At 42.4% G+C, this 15,917-nt stretch overlaps 2 protein-coding genes across 3 annotated transcripts; both read left to right on the top strand.

The window, feature by feature from the left end:
- Window positions 1–928: 928 nt before the first annotated feature.
- LOC131458013 (endosialin-like) lies at window positions 929–4,927 on the top strand. The gene is made up of 2 exons (XM_058626618.1): window positions 929–1,939; window positions 2,935–4,927. The coding sequence occupies exons 1-2, from the start codon at window positions 1,537–1,539 to the stop codon at window positions 4,671–4,673; spliced, it is 2,142 nt and encodes a 713-aa protein (XP_058482601.1). The 5' UTR covers window positions 929–1,536; the 3' UTR covers window positions 4,674–4,927.
- A 1,565-nt stretch (window positions 4,928–6,492) lies between these two features.
- On the top strand, window positions 6,493–15,837 carry dpp3 (dipeptidyl-peptidase 3). Of its 2 annotated transcripts, none has more exons than XM_058628330.1 (19): window positions 6,493–6,722; window positions 8,083–8,241; window positions 8,324–8,468; window positions 8,551–8,640; window positions 8,784–8,921; window positions 9,067–9,141; window positions 9,358–9,448; window positions 9,594–9,724; window positions 9,877–10,007; window positions 10,474–10,532; window positions 11,070–11,264; window positions 11,397–11,509; window positions 11,608–11,700; window positions 12,158–12,220; window positions 12,310–12,434; window positions 13,650–13,770; window positions 14,111–14,290; window positions 14,880–15,042; window positions 15,170–15,837. In XM_058628330.1, the coding sequence occupies exons 1-19, from the start codon at window positions 6,577–6,579 to the stop codon at window positions 15,310–15,312; spliced, it is 2,361 nt and encodes a 786-aa protein (XP_058484313.1). In that variant the 5' UTR covers window positions 6,493–6,576; the 3' UTR covers window positions 15,313–15,837. The 2 variants fall into 2 exon arrangements, with proteins under 2 accessions (XP_058484313.1, XP_058484314.1); XM_058628331.1 differs by lacking the exon at window positions 6,493–6,722 and adding an exon at window positions 6,887–7,006.
- The last annotated feature ends 80 nt before the right edge of the window (window positions 15,838–15,917 follow it).

Here is a 15,917-nt window from a genome sequence, read left to right as displayed (position 1 = left end):
AGTAACTGACTTCTTCTTCTTTTTTCTCTCTCACTGTGATATTACAAGAAAAAAAAAATCCAAACTCAGCTTTCGACTGGTGGACAGATCATGTGACGCCAGAGGTACCCCGAGTCTGCACCACTGCTCCCCTGCTACCAAGAGGTCAGGCTGATGCACATCTGGCATTTCCTGTTTCCTTCTCCTCCTCATGCCCCCAAGTGGTCGCCACACACCACGGAACACTTACAATTAGACATCTGGGCCCATACAGAGTTATTGTAAACAGTGTTAGAATGAACTCACACACACACACACGCACACGCACCGGGACACAGTTATGCACGGTCCAACAGGTATTCCGTATACTCTAATGTTTGCATTGGGCTTTAAAAACTTCCAGCTGCTATACATTGTGTTGAAAGACAGAGAAAGAGGGAAGAAGCGGGCTGGCGACAGAGGATGGGAAACCAAGGGGGGGGGGGAAGATGGAGAAAGAAATGAGAGAGAAATATAGAGTGACGGAGAACAAGAGAGACAGATGGAGGAGGAGGAGGAGAAGAAAGAAAGAAAGGGGGGAGACGGTCTTTGCATCTCATCTCACAGAGCTGACAAACACTTTCCACTCCTGTGGATGCTGTGCAGTGTGTGTGTGTGTGTGTGTGTGTGTGTGTGTGTGTGTGTGTGTGTGTGTCTGAAGCCATGGGCAACATGGGGGGACAGAATGGTGCCGTATGGTTTTCATAACTCTTTGAGGGTTTTTAATTCCGTGCCCCCCCCCCCCCCACACACACACACACACACACACACACACATACATCGCCACACCATCCTGTACACCCCTCCTGCCTCCTCTAATACACTCACACACTTTACCAGCCCCCTCTTCCAAAAACACACAATTCCTTTTTTTCCTCTACGTAGCCCCCCCCCCCTTCAACCCTCCCCCATTTTTCGCTCTTTCTGAGGTTCAGTCAGAAAGCCAACTTTGCAGAAGCAAGAAAGCCCCAGCAGGATCACACACACACACGGGATAACAGAGGATTGTTATTAAAACTCGTCAGACTCATGATGGACTCTATAGATCTTTTGGACTGATTTCTCCATTCAACAAAATTAGGACTCTGCACCGGACGTTATTTTGGACCATACTGGGCTGTGCAGGACTTTCCACTGGACTGCATTGGTTTATATTACTTCTATATAGTGTCTGGGGAAATCTCTTTTCCTGTGGATGCAGTGCTACTGAATGGAATATGACTGACTCTGCACTGCAGGACTAATCCATCATAGATTAAATTAAACTAAAATCAGTCTTGGACCCAGATTATTGTCACACCAGGTTATTTATTTCTTCACACACACGGGGCAGAAGAAGGTTAAAGGTGGGAAGTTGCAGTTTGGTCATTTGTTTGAAGTGGGTGAATCTGCGTCAGGTTTATTTGGTTAAGAAGTCCAAAAAAAAAAAGATAGTATCCTTATTTTAAATTGGTTATTTATTGAGACGATAAAGTTTATTTGTTGACTCCTTTGAATGTTGCACTAGTTATAATACTCATGTCTTGGCGGAGGATGCAAAAGACCAGGAGCAGTAGCATGAGTCTCCTGAGTGTCCTGTGGCTGCTGACGCTCTGTCTGGCTCCTGGAAGCCAAGGCCAAGGGGAGCAGCCAGCAGCCAGGGCTCAGCTGGCGGAGAAAGATGCTCTCTGTCATCAGGATGGATGCTACACTGTCTTCCTCCAGAAGAGAACCTTCAGGGAGGCAGGGCGGAGCTGCCGGGAGCGAGGTGGGACCCTGGCGACCATGCACACTCACGAGGCCGCGGGTGTGGTCCACGACCTGCTGTCGGCCATTGATTCACAGGGACCGAGGTTGAGGCTTCGCCTCTGGATCGGCCTGCACAGACCTCCACGCCAGTGTTCATCCACCCGACCACTCAGAGGATTCGTCTGGGTCACAGGCAAAGTCTCACCTTATTCATATTTGACCCCCTCACTGTCCCTAATATTGTCCCTCATATCAGGCTTTTTATTGGATTTTAAAACATGAGCTCAGATTATTTTAAAATATTCCCAAAAAAGAAAAGTAACAAATGTCACCGTTTCCCTTACATTTGAGCATTTTAACTTTTCCAAGTTCCTTCTGTTGATCTAATGGAAAATCTGTGGGCCAGAATAAATCTGAAACCAGTCCTGGCACTGTTTCTACCCAAAATTGTCACCTTTCTGTTAGATTCCAGTCCCCGGGTCTGCGTCTAGACCTCTATACTGGATGGTTATTACATTAACTACTTTAGTTTCACAGAGCTGCCGCAACAGGAGAAGTTCAACCCCCTATTTGACCTCACAACTGCCCCTCAACCTGATTTAGTCATCTCACAAACCTCACCCATTAAAACCAGATGGGTGTTTTTAATCACTCACTGTGGTTGCCTCAGTCTTTTGTTGGAAAAGACAAGGTCCTTAACCTTTGTGGTTACGGTTAGGGGTATAAAAAAATCCTATTCACCATATTCAAGAGTGGTGTTTCTGTCACAAAATAATCCCTCATGACTGTGGATAATCCATTGTAGGTTTTATGGGTAAAATATGTCAATATTTGGAATCATGATAGAGATCAGTTTAACATATTGCAGATGTTATTTGCTGTATGGAGCGGGAAATATGCCCAAAACCAAAATATTTCACTTTGATAAACCCAGCTATGCGTCATATGTGTTTTATATAAAGGCTGACGCAGCTGTAGCATTTTCTGTAGAATTAAACCAAAATATTGTATTTTAACCTGGCTTTGTTGATATGGGCACACTCCCATTGGAAGCAAATGGGTATTCTAACTTAAACGATTGAAATTTTTACAGTATTTGGTATTTACTGCATAGCAACTGTATGTAAATAACACTGTAAAAGTCGACTAGTGCTTTCGCTGACCTGGTACTTGTCCTTATTTTAACAGGAGATCAGGATGGTCAGTTCACCAATTGGCTCCGTGAAGACACTCCTGGGACTTGTGCCGCGCCCCGATGTGTGGCCATGACTGTTTTCACCACAGTGAGTGGACGTGAGAGCAACGACAACTTTGGGTGGGTTGACGGCTCCTGCGCACTGCCATTGGACGGATACGTTTGCCAGAACAACTACAAAGGAATGTGTCCACCATTGGAGGACGAGGGCAGAGGTCCAGCCGTTTACACCACCCCATTTCACCTTGTCAGCACTGTGCTGACTCATGTGCCCTATGGGTCTGTAGCTTCTCTACCTTGTCCCGCAGACGGCTCAGATCCAAACGCTCTTGCTGAGCAGACTGTGCTGTGCATGGAGAGGGATGACAAGATGGTGGGCTGGTCCAGGGATGCACCACTATGCTCCCCCAGTCAAGATCTAAAGAACCAGGACTGGTGTAGTGAGGACCATGGATGTGAACACTTCTGCCAGAACACAGACACAGACTACTACTGTTACTGCGCCGAGGGATTCATACTAGGCGAGGACAGCTACAGCTGCAAGCCCGACCCTCTCAGCCAAACTGACCCTCCTCAATTATCCTCTGACTCCGCTGGTCCCACTGACCAACCGCAAATCAGTGAGGTCTGCATGGAAATGGGGTGCGAGTATAACTGTGCGGAGACAAGGCGGGGGATCCGCTGCACATGCCCTCCGGGCTACCAAATTGCCTCAGATGGGCGCAGATGTTCTGATGTCGATGAATGTCAACAGCTCCCCTGCCCACAGGACTGTGTCAACATCCCCGGCACCTTCCACTGCATCTGCCACCCCGGGTACCAGACCGACGACGAGGGTGAGTGCGTGGACGTCGACGAGTGCCTTGACGAGGGCAGCTGTGAAGGTGCTTGTGAAAACACTGAAGGGTCCTTCATCTGCCAGTGTAACCCTGGGTACAAGTTGGATAGTGGGGGAGAGTGTGTAGACATAGATGAGTGTGTGGGGGAGTCGCCCTGCCAGCAGCAGTGTCTGAATTACATGGGTGGGTACCAGTGTTATTGCGACAATGGCTATGACCTGCAGTCAGATGGACTTACCTGTCATCTTTCGCCTGATGATGAGGAATATTCCACTCTGACGCCTGACCCCAGCGACTCTGCTCACATACCGATTGTGGACCCCGACCATGATATTCCATGGTCCACCTCATTTACCCCTGACCCCAACTTTGAAACTGACACTAACTTTGACGTTGAGTGGCTCACAGAAGTACCTGAAGGACTTTCTCCTGACATGGCGCATGGGCGGGACAATCACTTGAACCAATGGGACGCCCTGTCACCGAATCATTATCAGACAGCGCCGACCCCAACACAGAAATACAACACAGGCAACGAGATTGATAATGAGGCTAAGGCAGGAAGTAGAGGAGTTAGTGGTGGGACGGGAGCTGAGAGTGCCAACAGGTCACCAGGGCAGGGGGAGGAGGCTAAGATGGCTGGTACAGAGGATGTCAACGGTACAGCGGAGACGGAGGATGAATCTGATGCAGGAAAGCAGAAACATGACAAGAGCTGGTTGCTGGTTGCCCTGCTTGTGCCTCTGTGTGTGTTCCTTGTTGTGATGCTGGCTTTGGGGATTGTCTACTGCACCAGCTGTGCTGTGGACAAGAGCCTGAGCTTCTCTAACTGCTATCGCTGGATACTCCCTACGACGCCTCCTGAGAGGAGGAATGGCAAAGCCCAAGCATGAACCCTAAAATGAACAAACAGTGCACACACACACACACACACACATGCTCACATACATACACACATGTGCAGAATGTCCAGATGTCTGTTAACATTTTTTTCTGTTCACTGAAGCTACTATTTGGATAGAGTACAGCTGTCTCTCCCCCCCTCCTCAAGGAAAACCCGATTCTTTCTGCGGCACAACCTTTGTAAATAATTCACTCTTACGTCGTGTTTGTAAAATTCAATAAAACCAATAAACGGATAAAAGACTGTGTGGTTTTTCAGCCTATCCAACTTGTAAACGAATCGAGTCGATTAACAAATGAAAGTGTGCGAGTGTGGAAGGAATGTGCGGTCGTGGCTTAATGGCTTCATGTGTGAAAGCAAATTAAAGAATTAAATTTCAGAAAAGTTCAATGTTAACATTCTGTTACAATAAATAAAATGGTTAGGGGAGATGAGGCTATTTAGATGGGTTTAGAATTTAGACCCAGTCGAGTCTTTGGGCAATTCAAAATGAGTTCATATTGAATTTATGCTCATATTGGTATCTAATCAGTCGATGCAGACATTATCCAGGACCAAAAACTCTGTACTTGGTAGTTGCAGGAGTGAAAGGAAATGATGGGAGAAATGAGAGAACTTACAGGAGCAGGATGCCAGAGCTTGCTGGAGTGTAGTGGACGTGGAAGAAGCAGAGGATATTAGGTCATCTTCTAAAAGGAGTCCATGAATAATCAGAGCAATGAGACAAACTTTTACACTGTGACATTGGCTGAACTTTAAGCTTCAAAATGGCAAGGCACTTAAAAAAAGTACAAGGTCATCTGCTACTGCTGCAATTGAAAACCTTTGAATCACAACAATGAGGGAGATTGAATATAAAATATGACTTTAAAAACGAAAGATGCATAAAATGCAGCTGTATAGGACAGTTAAAAGTTAAAAGAAGGGTAATTAATTCAAATACGTGGTGTATTTTGTTCCATGAGTCAGCTGCACTAAAAGAAAAAGCCAAATTCAGAGTGAACTCATGGAACATGTAGTAAAGACAGTCGGGTGAGATGGTTTGATAAAGTCCATCTGATGATGTAATGCTGACAGATATTCAGGGTAATTTTCCTGTCCAAGCTTTATAATTGTTTATGGGAATGATGTCTTTCTTGGAGAGACGCCTTTCGTTCTTGTACAGAATACAGTGGTGAGCTCCATAAATTTCACCCGTGATGAGGCTGCAACCAGAATGATAAACAGAGTCCAACTATTTCCATGTTGTTAAGGATGCATGTCAATAAATCAACAAAACTGACATAAAAACTGCCTCAACGGAACAAGGGGAAACTTGATCCGTTACTGCCTTAGTTCCCAAGATCTGTGATCTGTGAAAGGAAGTTTTACATCAGTCCTGACACGGTAATACTTACAGTATATTCTGATTGTGTTTCTACTCATCACCAAATACTCAAACATAAAACTGTTAAAAGTATACAGTTTTTTAAATCATTCACATTAAGATTACCACTTTAAAATGTATAATTGGTATAGCAAAGAGAACAGACAAACTTCTGTATAATGCAGTATAGTTTAACAGAATCAAACATTGTTGGAATTTTGAACAATCTCCCATATCTTACTTTCAACCTATTTTTTTTTTTAATATTCATAATTAATAATTTACCATTTCAATTTAAAGGGCTGTTGTATAAGGCTGAAATAGTATGGAAATCAGACGCTGTAGGAACTGAGTACTCCGGAAGATGGCACTAATAAAACACTTCAGTATGCGAACTGTCATTTAACTCCAACGATGAAGAACTGAGGACACACTTTAGATTTCATAGTAATAGCCATTTGCTGGCCAAGCACGTTTTCTGACAGTTAACTGTTGAATATACATATACTTCTGGACCGTGTATTCAATGTTGTCCAGGTTCTGGTCTCGGATATGGAAAAGGAAACCGACGAGGATGGGATTCGAACTTTCGCGTACACAGTTAAAAGCAGTACCGATGTGCCGTTTTAACCACTTAGCCGCACCACCATGGATCTACTCAAAGGGAATTTGGTACAATTAGAGAATTTTACTTTTTTTATGTATTGTACTGTATATGAGTGTTGTCTCCATCCGCTACATTGGTAGTAGACTGTCTTAGCGTTTACAGTTTGTCACATTTATCGTTGTGGGATGCGCCCGAAAAATCTGGCAATGCCATTCGTTAAACGTGCTGTCATTCACAAATAATAAAGCTGCGATTGGTGGAGGGGCGGGGCTAAAACTGAATGAGTCCAGGAAGTTGACAACGTGAGACTGCAATTTGACGTTCGCCGGAGCTCCTTGTGGAAATCACGGTAACAAGATGTTCAGTTTATTTCCATCTTTAAACCCATTGAAGTGTATTAGATAGCGGCCAGTCACGTACAGAAATAGGCGCCATAGCAGCTTCTTCTCAACATTTTATGCTAAGAATTTGTGTGTGTGTGATAAAATGCTCTATGCACTCAGCAGCCGCCTTAGCTTGGACGCTAGGAGCTAACGCTGAGGGTAACACAGCTGTTGGCAGTAGCTTGAAGTCTGGTTTTCTCATGTGTATTTACGGTTCACTGTTGAACTGCTTGAGTCTACTGTTGAATTTAAAGCGGTATTTAAACGGGTGCCTTTAGACTCATAGCTCATTCACTCCAGCTTCGTCTTATTATCGGTTATAATAGGAAGTGAAACATCACAGTCTCCAATTGAATCTGGCCCACGGTCAGATACGACAGGTCAAGGTTCAAACAGCATCAACTTGTATTGTGTTTATTGAACAGATACCAACAGTTTAAGTTTTAACTTCCCCACTTGATTTACTGCACTGTCGCATTTTGTTTCTTCATAGCTATAAAGTATATTTTATAGCTAACGAAGCATTAATTAAAAGAAATAACCACTGGTTATTTTAAGCATACATAAACCAAAAACGAGCTTTTGATTATCTTATGAAAACAGCTATCAATTACCTTAATAAAACATCAGACTACTGTTTACTAATGTATTTCCTCGACCATATGTGTGAATAATGATAGCCAATGTTTTTGTTGGCCTTGTGATGGACTGGCAAACTGTCCAGGGTGTCCGAGATTGGGTCACTGGGATAGCAGCTCTCGCATTTCTCGCAGGGGGCCTCAGATTTCCCTTCCCATCCTAACCAGGTGCCCGAACCACCTCAACCGGCTCCTTTCCATGCGAAAGGAACAGCAGCTGAATGAAGACATCCGATTTAAAACAAATGACTATCATATATCTTAAGAAAACATCTAACATACAAAAAAAATAGCAATTGCTTTCCTTCATCTCACCTACACTTTCAAACTTGTTTTATTTTCTTGACTTACTCCTCTTTTTTTCCCTATTCTTAACACTTTCTGCTCCCACCCTCCCAAACCAGTTCCTTATCATCGGTGGTGAACCTCGGATTCAAGATGGTGGATTCTCAGTACTACCTCCCAAATGACATTGGCATCTCTGCACTTGACTGTGGCGAGGCCTTCCGTCTGCTCTCCCCTCAGGAGAAGAAGTATGCCCACTACCTGTCAAGAGCTGCCTGGTATGTTCCTAATCTCAGGATGTGAAAAATAATTATATTTCTCCTGTTCATAAAGAATAATCCTCAAATGCTGTTTTCTCAGGTATGGTGGTCTGGCAGTGTTGCTGCAGACTTCGCCTGAGTCGGCTGAAATCTTCGTCTTGTTGCAAAGACTCTTCAGGAAGCAGGCACCCTCACAGTTGGCACAGGTCGCCACAGCAGCTGGACTAAGCTCTGAGGAGTATCAGGTATGCAGTCTTGGTCATCTGTGGCTGTTTCTTGTGTCTTGCAACACACTTGAAGTAAAAAACGTGTTTTTTTTATGTATAGGCCTTCTTGGTGTATGCAGCAGGTTTGTATGCCAACATGGGAAACTACAAGTCATTTGGAGACACCAAGTTCATCCCAAATCTGCCCAAGGTAAGAAGCCCTTCTGTGTCAGGGGTTGAATCCACTCCTGCTGTTTTCGTGTATGATCATGTGCTTGTGATTCATACTTCACTGTTTTTTTTTTTTGTTTTTGTTTTTTTGAAAATCCCTTCATCTGTGATTTTTCCGTCCAGGACAAGCTGGAGGCTCTGGTGAAGGCCAGCCAGGCATTTCAGGAGCAGCCTGCTGAGATGGAGGCTCTTTGGAACAGCTGCTCGTGTCTTCTGTATTCTCTGGAAGACAAACTGAAACAGCTGGGTCTGGGCGACAAGGTGGGAGCTCTAGCTTGGACCGAAACGTTTTTTCCTGCAAAATAAATATTTTGTTATATCATGACCTGCTGCTCTGAGCCATACAAGATATTTCATGGCCCATAATAGTGTATGGTTTATGTATATAGTTGTTTTTTCTTTTTAGGGAATTACAACCTACTTCTCAGGAAACTGCTGTTTGGAGGATGCTGAGCTGGCTCAGAAGTTCCTTGATTCACAAGTAAGCTGAATTTAAATTGGAATTAAATCATCATTCTTCTGCATTTGTACCAAAACGTATGACTTTTCTTTCCTAAGCCTTTGAAGGTGAATGTCACTGTTTGTATACATCTTTTACCTGTCTACTCCATTTTGATATCTCGTCCTGTCTGTACTGTACGTCTTTGCTTCTTTGCGTATCTCCATCCATATGGCTTGTCTTGTGCTATGTCTCTAGAAACTCTCGGCGTACAACACTCGTCTGTTTAAGCGAAACAATGGAGATAAAGCTTGCTACGAGGTGCGCTTGGCTTCAGCTGTGAAAGCAGGTCAGGACTGCAGTGAAGTGAAATCAGTTTTACTTGAGAATCAAACTATTTCTAAACATCAACCAAGAATGAAAGTTGAGATGTTTATTTAACTTAACATTTGTGAGTCTCCAGTCATTTAAAGAAATGTATTTTGATGCTCCAGATTGTGCAGCTGAAGGGGAATGCGAGTCATGCTGCGGCAACTTCAACTTCGAGGACAAAGAGTTCACTGTGAAGAGGGGAGACTATGCTCCACTCATGGAGAAAGTCTGTTATTATCTCCAACAAGCACAGGTGAGAGATGAAAGACTACAATAGGCGAAGTAGCCCACATGGGGTGTACTATAAATTTAAACTTAACAATTTGGGAAAAGAAGAGGAGAAAAGATTAGTATATGGAAGTTGTATTTTAGTAAAATGAATGACTTTCCAAATAATTGAAACAGACCCACGCTGCCAATGAGAACCAGAGGAAGATGCTTGAAGAGTACAGACGGAGCTTCACCCTCGGCTCAGTTGACGCTCACAAAGAGGGCTCACGCTATTGGATCAAAGACAAAGGACCAATTGTTGAGAGGTGAGCCCACTGAACCACATGCTGACTGTCCACATCTAGTCCACCAGTCCGTCATCCAGCACCCACCAAATTACAAACATATTTGTAAGATCAAACCACAGAAGGCGTAACTTGAAGGACCAGTTGATTTCCTTACATGTGATGTGTTTGAGTCGCACTGAAATGTGCAGCTGGAAGATCTGTCATTTTATGACATGTTGCAGGATAACACTGTTTTCCTTTGTCAATATTGAAATTGTCGCTCAGCTAGGAAAAGACAGACAAAGATACCTGTAAATCAAGTTCAAATTAAGGATGAATGTTTTCTTTGGAGTCTGCTGCCTTTCACTTTCTCGTACTCCTTGTCAAATGTTTGATATTTCTTGTTTGTTCACTCTCTTATCGACCTTAACCGTACCTTTGCACTGGCTAGTAAATACTACTGCAATACTACTTTTTTTTCCTGATTCCTCTCTTTTTCTCTCAGTTACATAGGATTCATAGAGAGCTACAGAGACCCATTTGGCTCCAGAGGAGAGTTTGAAGGTAAAAAAAACACGGAGAATGAGTGTAGTGAAAGTCTGGGCCTCTCTGGCCTCTCTAGGTTTTATTGCTGTGATTCAGAGCTGAAGACTGTTGGGGAAAATTAACTCTGTTAAACCACTGAAACAATCACTTTTACAGGCGCTTAAGTATTAAGCCCCTTTTAAATTTTGTGTTTCGAATTTGAAATGGATAAAATTACCTCTATATACTTGATCACTAATAAGGTCATTTCAAAAACTGGTGAATTTGATTTATTAAAATTGTAAAGTAAAAGTCCGTCTGACCTCAGTTTGAGGTGCCATAGAAAATGGTTTTAATACTGTAAATTAATTTGCAAACACAACTATTTTTTTTCATTATGGGCTATTGAATGTATACAATAAAATCAGTTCTATCAATTTAAAATAACCCAGAATTACATAATGTTAATACTCAGCCACAATCAGTATTATTTAATTCAAGTAAGTGAACTCAGATATGCTGTAAAGTATATTTCTTGGTCTTCTTATCTCTGGTCTTGGTGGTGTCACCTCCCAGGTTTTGTTGCTGTGGTGAACAAGGCGATGAGCGAGCGCTTTGCTAAGCTGGTGAGCTCAGCAGAAGTCCTGCTTCCGGAGCTGCCTTGGCCCAGAGAGTTTGAGAAGGACACTTTCCTTAAACCCGACTTCACCTCGCTGGATGTTCTCACATTTGCTGGAAGTGGAATACCAGCCGGCATCAACATCCCCAACTGTATGTACACTGACGATGTCTCACTGTTGGAAAGCGTCGCGATTATAATGTTCATTTGGTTTGAAGATGTTGAATAGTTTGTGTGCTTTACAGCTTCTTACTTGAAAGTGTTTTGTGTGTTTGTGTTTGCAGACGATGACATCAGACAGTCGGAGGGCTTTAAAAACGTGTCACTAGGAAACGTGCTTGCTGTTGCTTATTCCACACAGAAAGAAAAACTCACCTTCCTTGCAGAAGATGACAAGGTAGCATGTCATACATGTGTTTTGTTTTGGGTTGTTTTTTTTGTCATGCACACTCCCATAATTTTAAATTCTGCTGTGTGTTTGTGTTTTTGCTTTAGGATTTGTTCATTAAGTGGAAGGGTCCATCATTCGAAGTGCAGGTCGGACTTCATGAGCTGCTGGGCCATGGAAGCGGCAAACTGTTTGTCCAGGTCAGTCCAAAATATTAAAGTATGTTCACTGTATATTGCATACTGGACTGTGATACATACCACTTTTCAGGGCATAGGAGGTTATAGTTAATCAGCTAATACTGTTTGTTATGTCGTCAATCAGTGTTACCCACACTTTCTAAAGATGGCAAATCACAATATAAGTTGGATATTATGCAGCAACTAATTTGCAGCCATATCTGTAAAACCTGATGTAGTTTTGTGTTGGTCAGCACATCATTTCCAAGAGATGTTTGGCATTTGATTTTAAACTTAAAACGTCTTCCATGGTCCATCTGTGTGTCTCAACCCACTCTTTGGGAGTCACTGGTCTATATGTTCCGTTGAACCCTGGTCATGTGGTCAAGTTAAATGCTATCAGCACTCTTCATTTTAAGTTTCTTATATGTTTCTCATATGTTTTGTTTTTCTTCTCACTTCCTTTTGTGTTCTGAAGGATGACCAAGGCAAATTCAACTTTGACCAAAGCAAAGTGGTCAACCCAGAAACTGGAGAGCCGGTGAGTTTACGCCTGTTAACTTATTGCATTGACACAAAAATAATGATGGAGCGATGCAGTGCCTCATCAGGTGTCTGTTTCCTCTCCAGGTGTCCAGCTGGTATCGAGGCAGCGAGACATGGGACAGTAAATTCTCCACAATTGCTTCCTCTTATGAAGAATGTCGTGCTGAATGTGTCGGACTCTACCTGTGTCTCAAGAAACAGGTACTCAGGTATGTCTGATAGTGCTTATCATAACCTATACTTCTATTAAGATGTGCATTGATGAAAACTGAATTTTTGAGAGGCTTAGTTTAAAAGAGCCTGCATAATAAGTGCTGTGACGTGAGCCACAGATAAACATGTCCCTCTTCAATCACTCACTTTACAGTATGAGTATGAGGATGGGGCGACTCTTCTTTCCAGGCTTCGTGGATCCGTTTATATTTGGGTCTCTGCCAGCAGACAGACATGTTGATACTTCTCCTCGTCTCATAGACTCAGTGGTGCATCCCAGAAGAAATATGAGTCTTGGTGAATCTGGGAGATGTTTATGATTCAATATTTTAGCTGGATTGCCTCAGAATGAATAAACCATGTTGCCGTAATTCATGGTTGCGTATCGTTTCATAAACATGCTTAAATTAAAGATGAGCCTGTATGAAAAGTAATGAATTGTAAGTGGTTCAAAGCTTCGCTGCGCAACCTCTAGGGTCCCCTGTAGATTTTTGAGTAATTACCTAAACAGTCTGCAGTCTCTAAGACCCTGCAGTCTATGACCTACTTTATTCTCCCCTACTGCTACCACTATCTCTCACACACACACACACACACACACACAGAAGAGAAAGAAGCAGTTCTGTCCTCTTATCTGTGTTTATATGGTACTTCAGTAATTGTTATTTATCTGTCTTTTATTGTTGTGTTACTTGTTCAGACTGCATCCAGGAAACAGCAGCAGCTGTGATTGGCACATGCAGACATGTAGCCAGGGTGCTCATTTTCAATATCGCACCATCATGTACAGTAGAAGCCAAAATCACGGTTGTGATTAAAATACAGTAAATAATCCTACTGAATGTCAAGGTTTTTTTTTAGCAGTGAAATCCACTTCTGAAACGTGGTGCTTCTTGATGTTTTCAGCCCTAGTGCTGCTGTATGAAGCCGTCTCCCTTTACTCATGCTGTATGCATCTTCCATCTCGCCTGCTCAGTCATGATATAAAATGGGAGTGTCACCACGGCAGCTTGAATGTTGAACAATATAGTTTTAATATACAGATTTATAATGAACAATGTTTCTACATCATAAACAAAAACAAACCCCAACAGTCTTAACAATGCCAGACCAAGTAGTGAGGTTAAGCCAATCACAAAGGGATCTCGGGTCAATAGAGATAAGTGACGAAATGTCACTAATGAGTGAATCTGTTTGTATGTGTGTTCCAGTATCTTTGGCCATGAAGGCCAGGATGCAGAGGATGTGGTGTACGTCAACTGGCTCAGTATGGTCAGAGCTGGACTCTTGGGCCTGGAGTTTTACACACCTGAGAGCAAGAGCTGGAGACAGGTACTGCGTTTGATTTAAATATTTGGATTAAATCTCTTGAGAAATGTACAGTAGTGTACTCATAATAGACGTCGGGGCTGTAATAGTCAAACAGCACTTTACAGGCCCTGGTTATTTTTATTAATAATGACTCATACTTTTATTAGGAACATCAGAGATGCACAGCGTCAAGTGAATGTGTTTATAAAAGAAGTCAGCATACAGACCATTAGTCATCTGACTGGCTCAGTTTCATGTGTCTGTGCTGTATAATTCAGCTTGTGTTATCATGAGTGTCACAGGGTTTATACAATGTGTGTGTTATATCTCTGTCTGTGTGTGTGTGTGTGTTCTGTCCCAGGCTCACATGCAGGCTCGATTTGTGATCCTGTGTGTTCTTCTGGAGGCCGGGGAGGGCCTGGTCAGCCTGGAGGAAATCACGGGGCAGGACGGCAAGCCTGACGCTCAGATCACAGTGGACCGAAGCAAGATCCACACTGTGGGCAAGAACGCCATCCACAGCTTCCTCTGCAAACTGCAGGTAGGTCCATACTTTTTCAGTCGCACAGGCAATAGAAATAGTTATTAGATACACATGCACCAGTGAGAAATAGTAATAAAAAAAAAAAAAGTGCAGAAATTAATTGAGTTAATTAGTTCAATGCTTCACAAAGAAATTTCAGAATCTCTGCTTTAGTAAGTTTGTGGATTCTTTAATTTTTTTATCAGTAATTTAAAGCTACAACTTCCAGTATTATAAAAGTAAATATTCACTGGTTCTTTTTATAGTAGTAAACATATAGTGAACATGTTTTCCCCATTTAATTAACATTAACATTTTTACATTCAAATGTTTATAAACCATATGGTTAAGTGAAGAAAATCAGACAATATACCAATAAGTGTTAGTTGCACTCCTACTTGTTTTATATAAGTCAACAAATCAACTTTTCACACTTGTGTGTTTCCATCCACATTATTACCATCCTCCCTGCGCTTCTGAAATAAAAGTCTGATTCATTATGTATCAAATGATGTGAATATTATCGTTTATCATCTCTCTATTAGGTCAGTTTCCTCCATGTCTACACACCCACCCATGTTAATAACCTGATTCTTCCATTTTGCAGATCTTAAAGTCGACAGCGGACGTGGAAGGAGGAAGATTTCTGTACGACTTCTACTCCACCGTCAGCGACAGCGGCGCTCACAACTTCCTGCGTCTCCGTGAGACGGTGCTGCTCAGGAAGGAAACGCGAAAGTTGTTTGTCCAGGCCAACACCAGAGTCAATGGTAAATTCATTCATTTGTGTTCATTAACAAATGCATTTACCATTTACAGTTGTTACTGATGTTGATTGTTGAAGCAACGGTAGATGTTAAGCTAATTATTCCATGTGTGCACATGTGTGGTTTCCAGGTGAAAATGTGGACCTGGTGGAGTACGAAGGCAGCGTAGCAGGTTTGATTTCCTCCTTCACTGAACGCTTCCAGGATGACGCAGATCAACTGGAGGCTAACCTTCTGGAGATGAGCAAAAACGATTCCCCCTGCTGGTCTTGATGGACATTCAATCCATAGGTTTCAAATATGTCCACTCTTTTTCTTAGCCATATGTGATAAAAGTGAAAGTCAGTGGACACAAAACTGCAAATGAACACAAATTGTTTTAGATGAAACACCTGAAGAGACAGGAACTATCTGATTTGGTGCAACATCATCACACGTTTAGAAAACACATTTTTCTAATGAAATGTTTTTGCAAACTGTTAATTAAATCATGCCAACTGGAAGTTAAAATGCTGGCATTTCTGCAAGGTTCTGTCGGTCACTCTTTAGCTATGGCAAGGTCAAAATGTGGCTCATCTATCAGTAATCGTCCAATCTGGGTGTAGATGCTTATTTGAATGCTTAAGAACGGTTCATGTTAACTGCCAAGGTAAAATAAGTCTCCATCTTAACTTTCTTTTGCCAGGTTTGGTTGAAAGAGTTAAGTACTTGACTGTATGGTATATTGTTATGACTGGGAGGCTTAACAACGGTTAAGGATGTGATATTGAATCTACAAAAAATAAAAGCTGTTTGATAGATCCTTGTGTTTTCTTACCATTTTTTTTTTAATTTAGAGTAACTTTATATTCGAAGAATACAAACAAACAAATAAGCAG

Source organism: Solea solea, chromosome 4 (genome assembly GCF_958295425.1).
Source record: "Solea solea chromosome 4, fSolSol10.1, whole genome shotgun sequence".
Classification (NCBI taxonomy): Eukaryota; Metazoa; Chordata; class Actinopteri; order Pleuronectiformes; family Soleidae; genus Solea; species Solea solea.
This window is presented reverse-complemented; position numbering and strand designations above follow the sequence as displayed.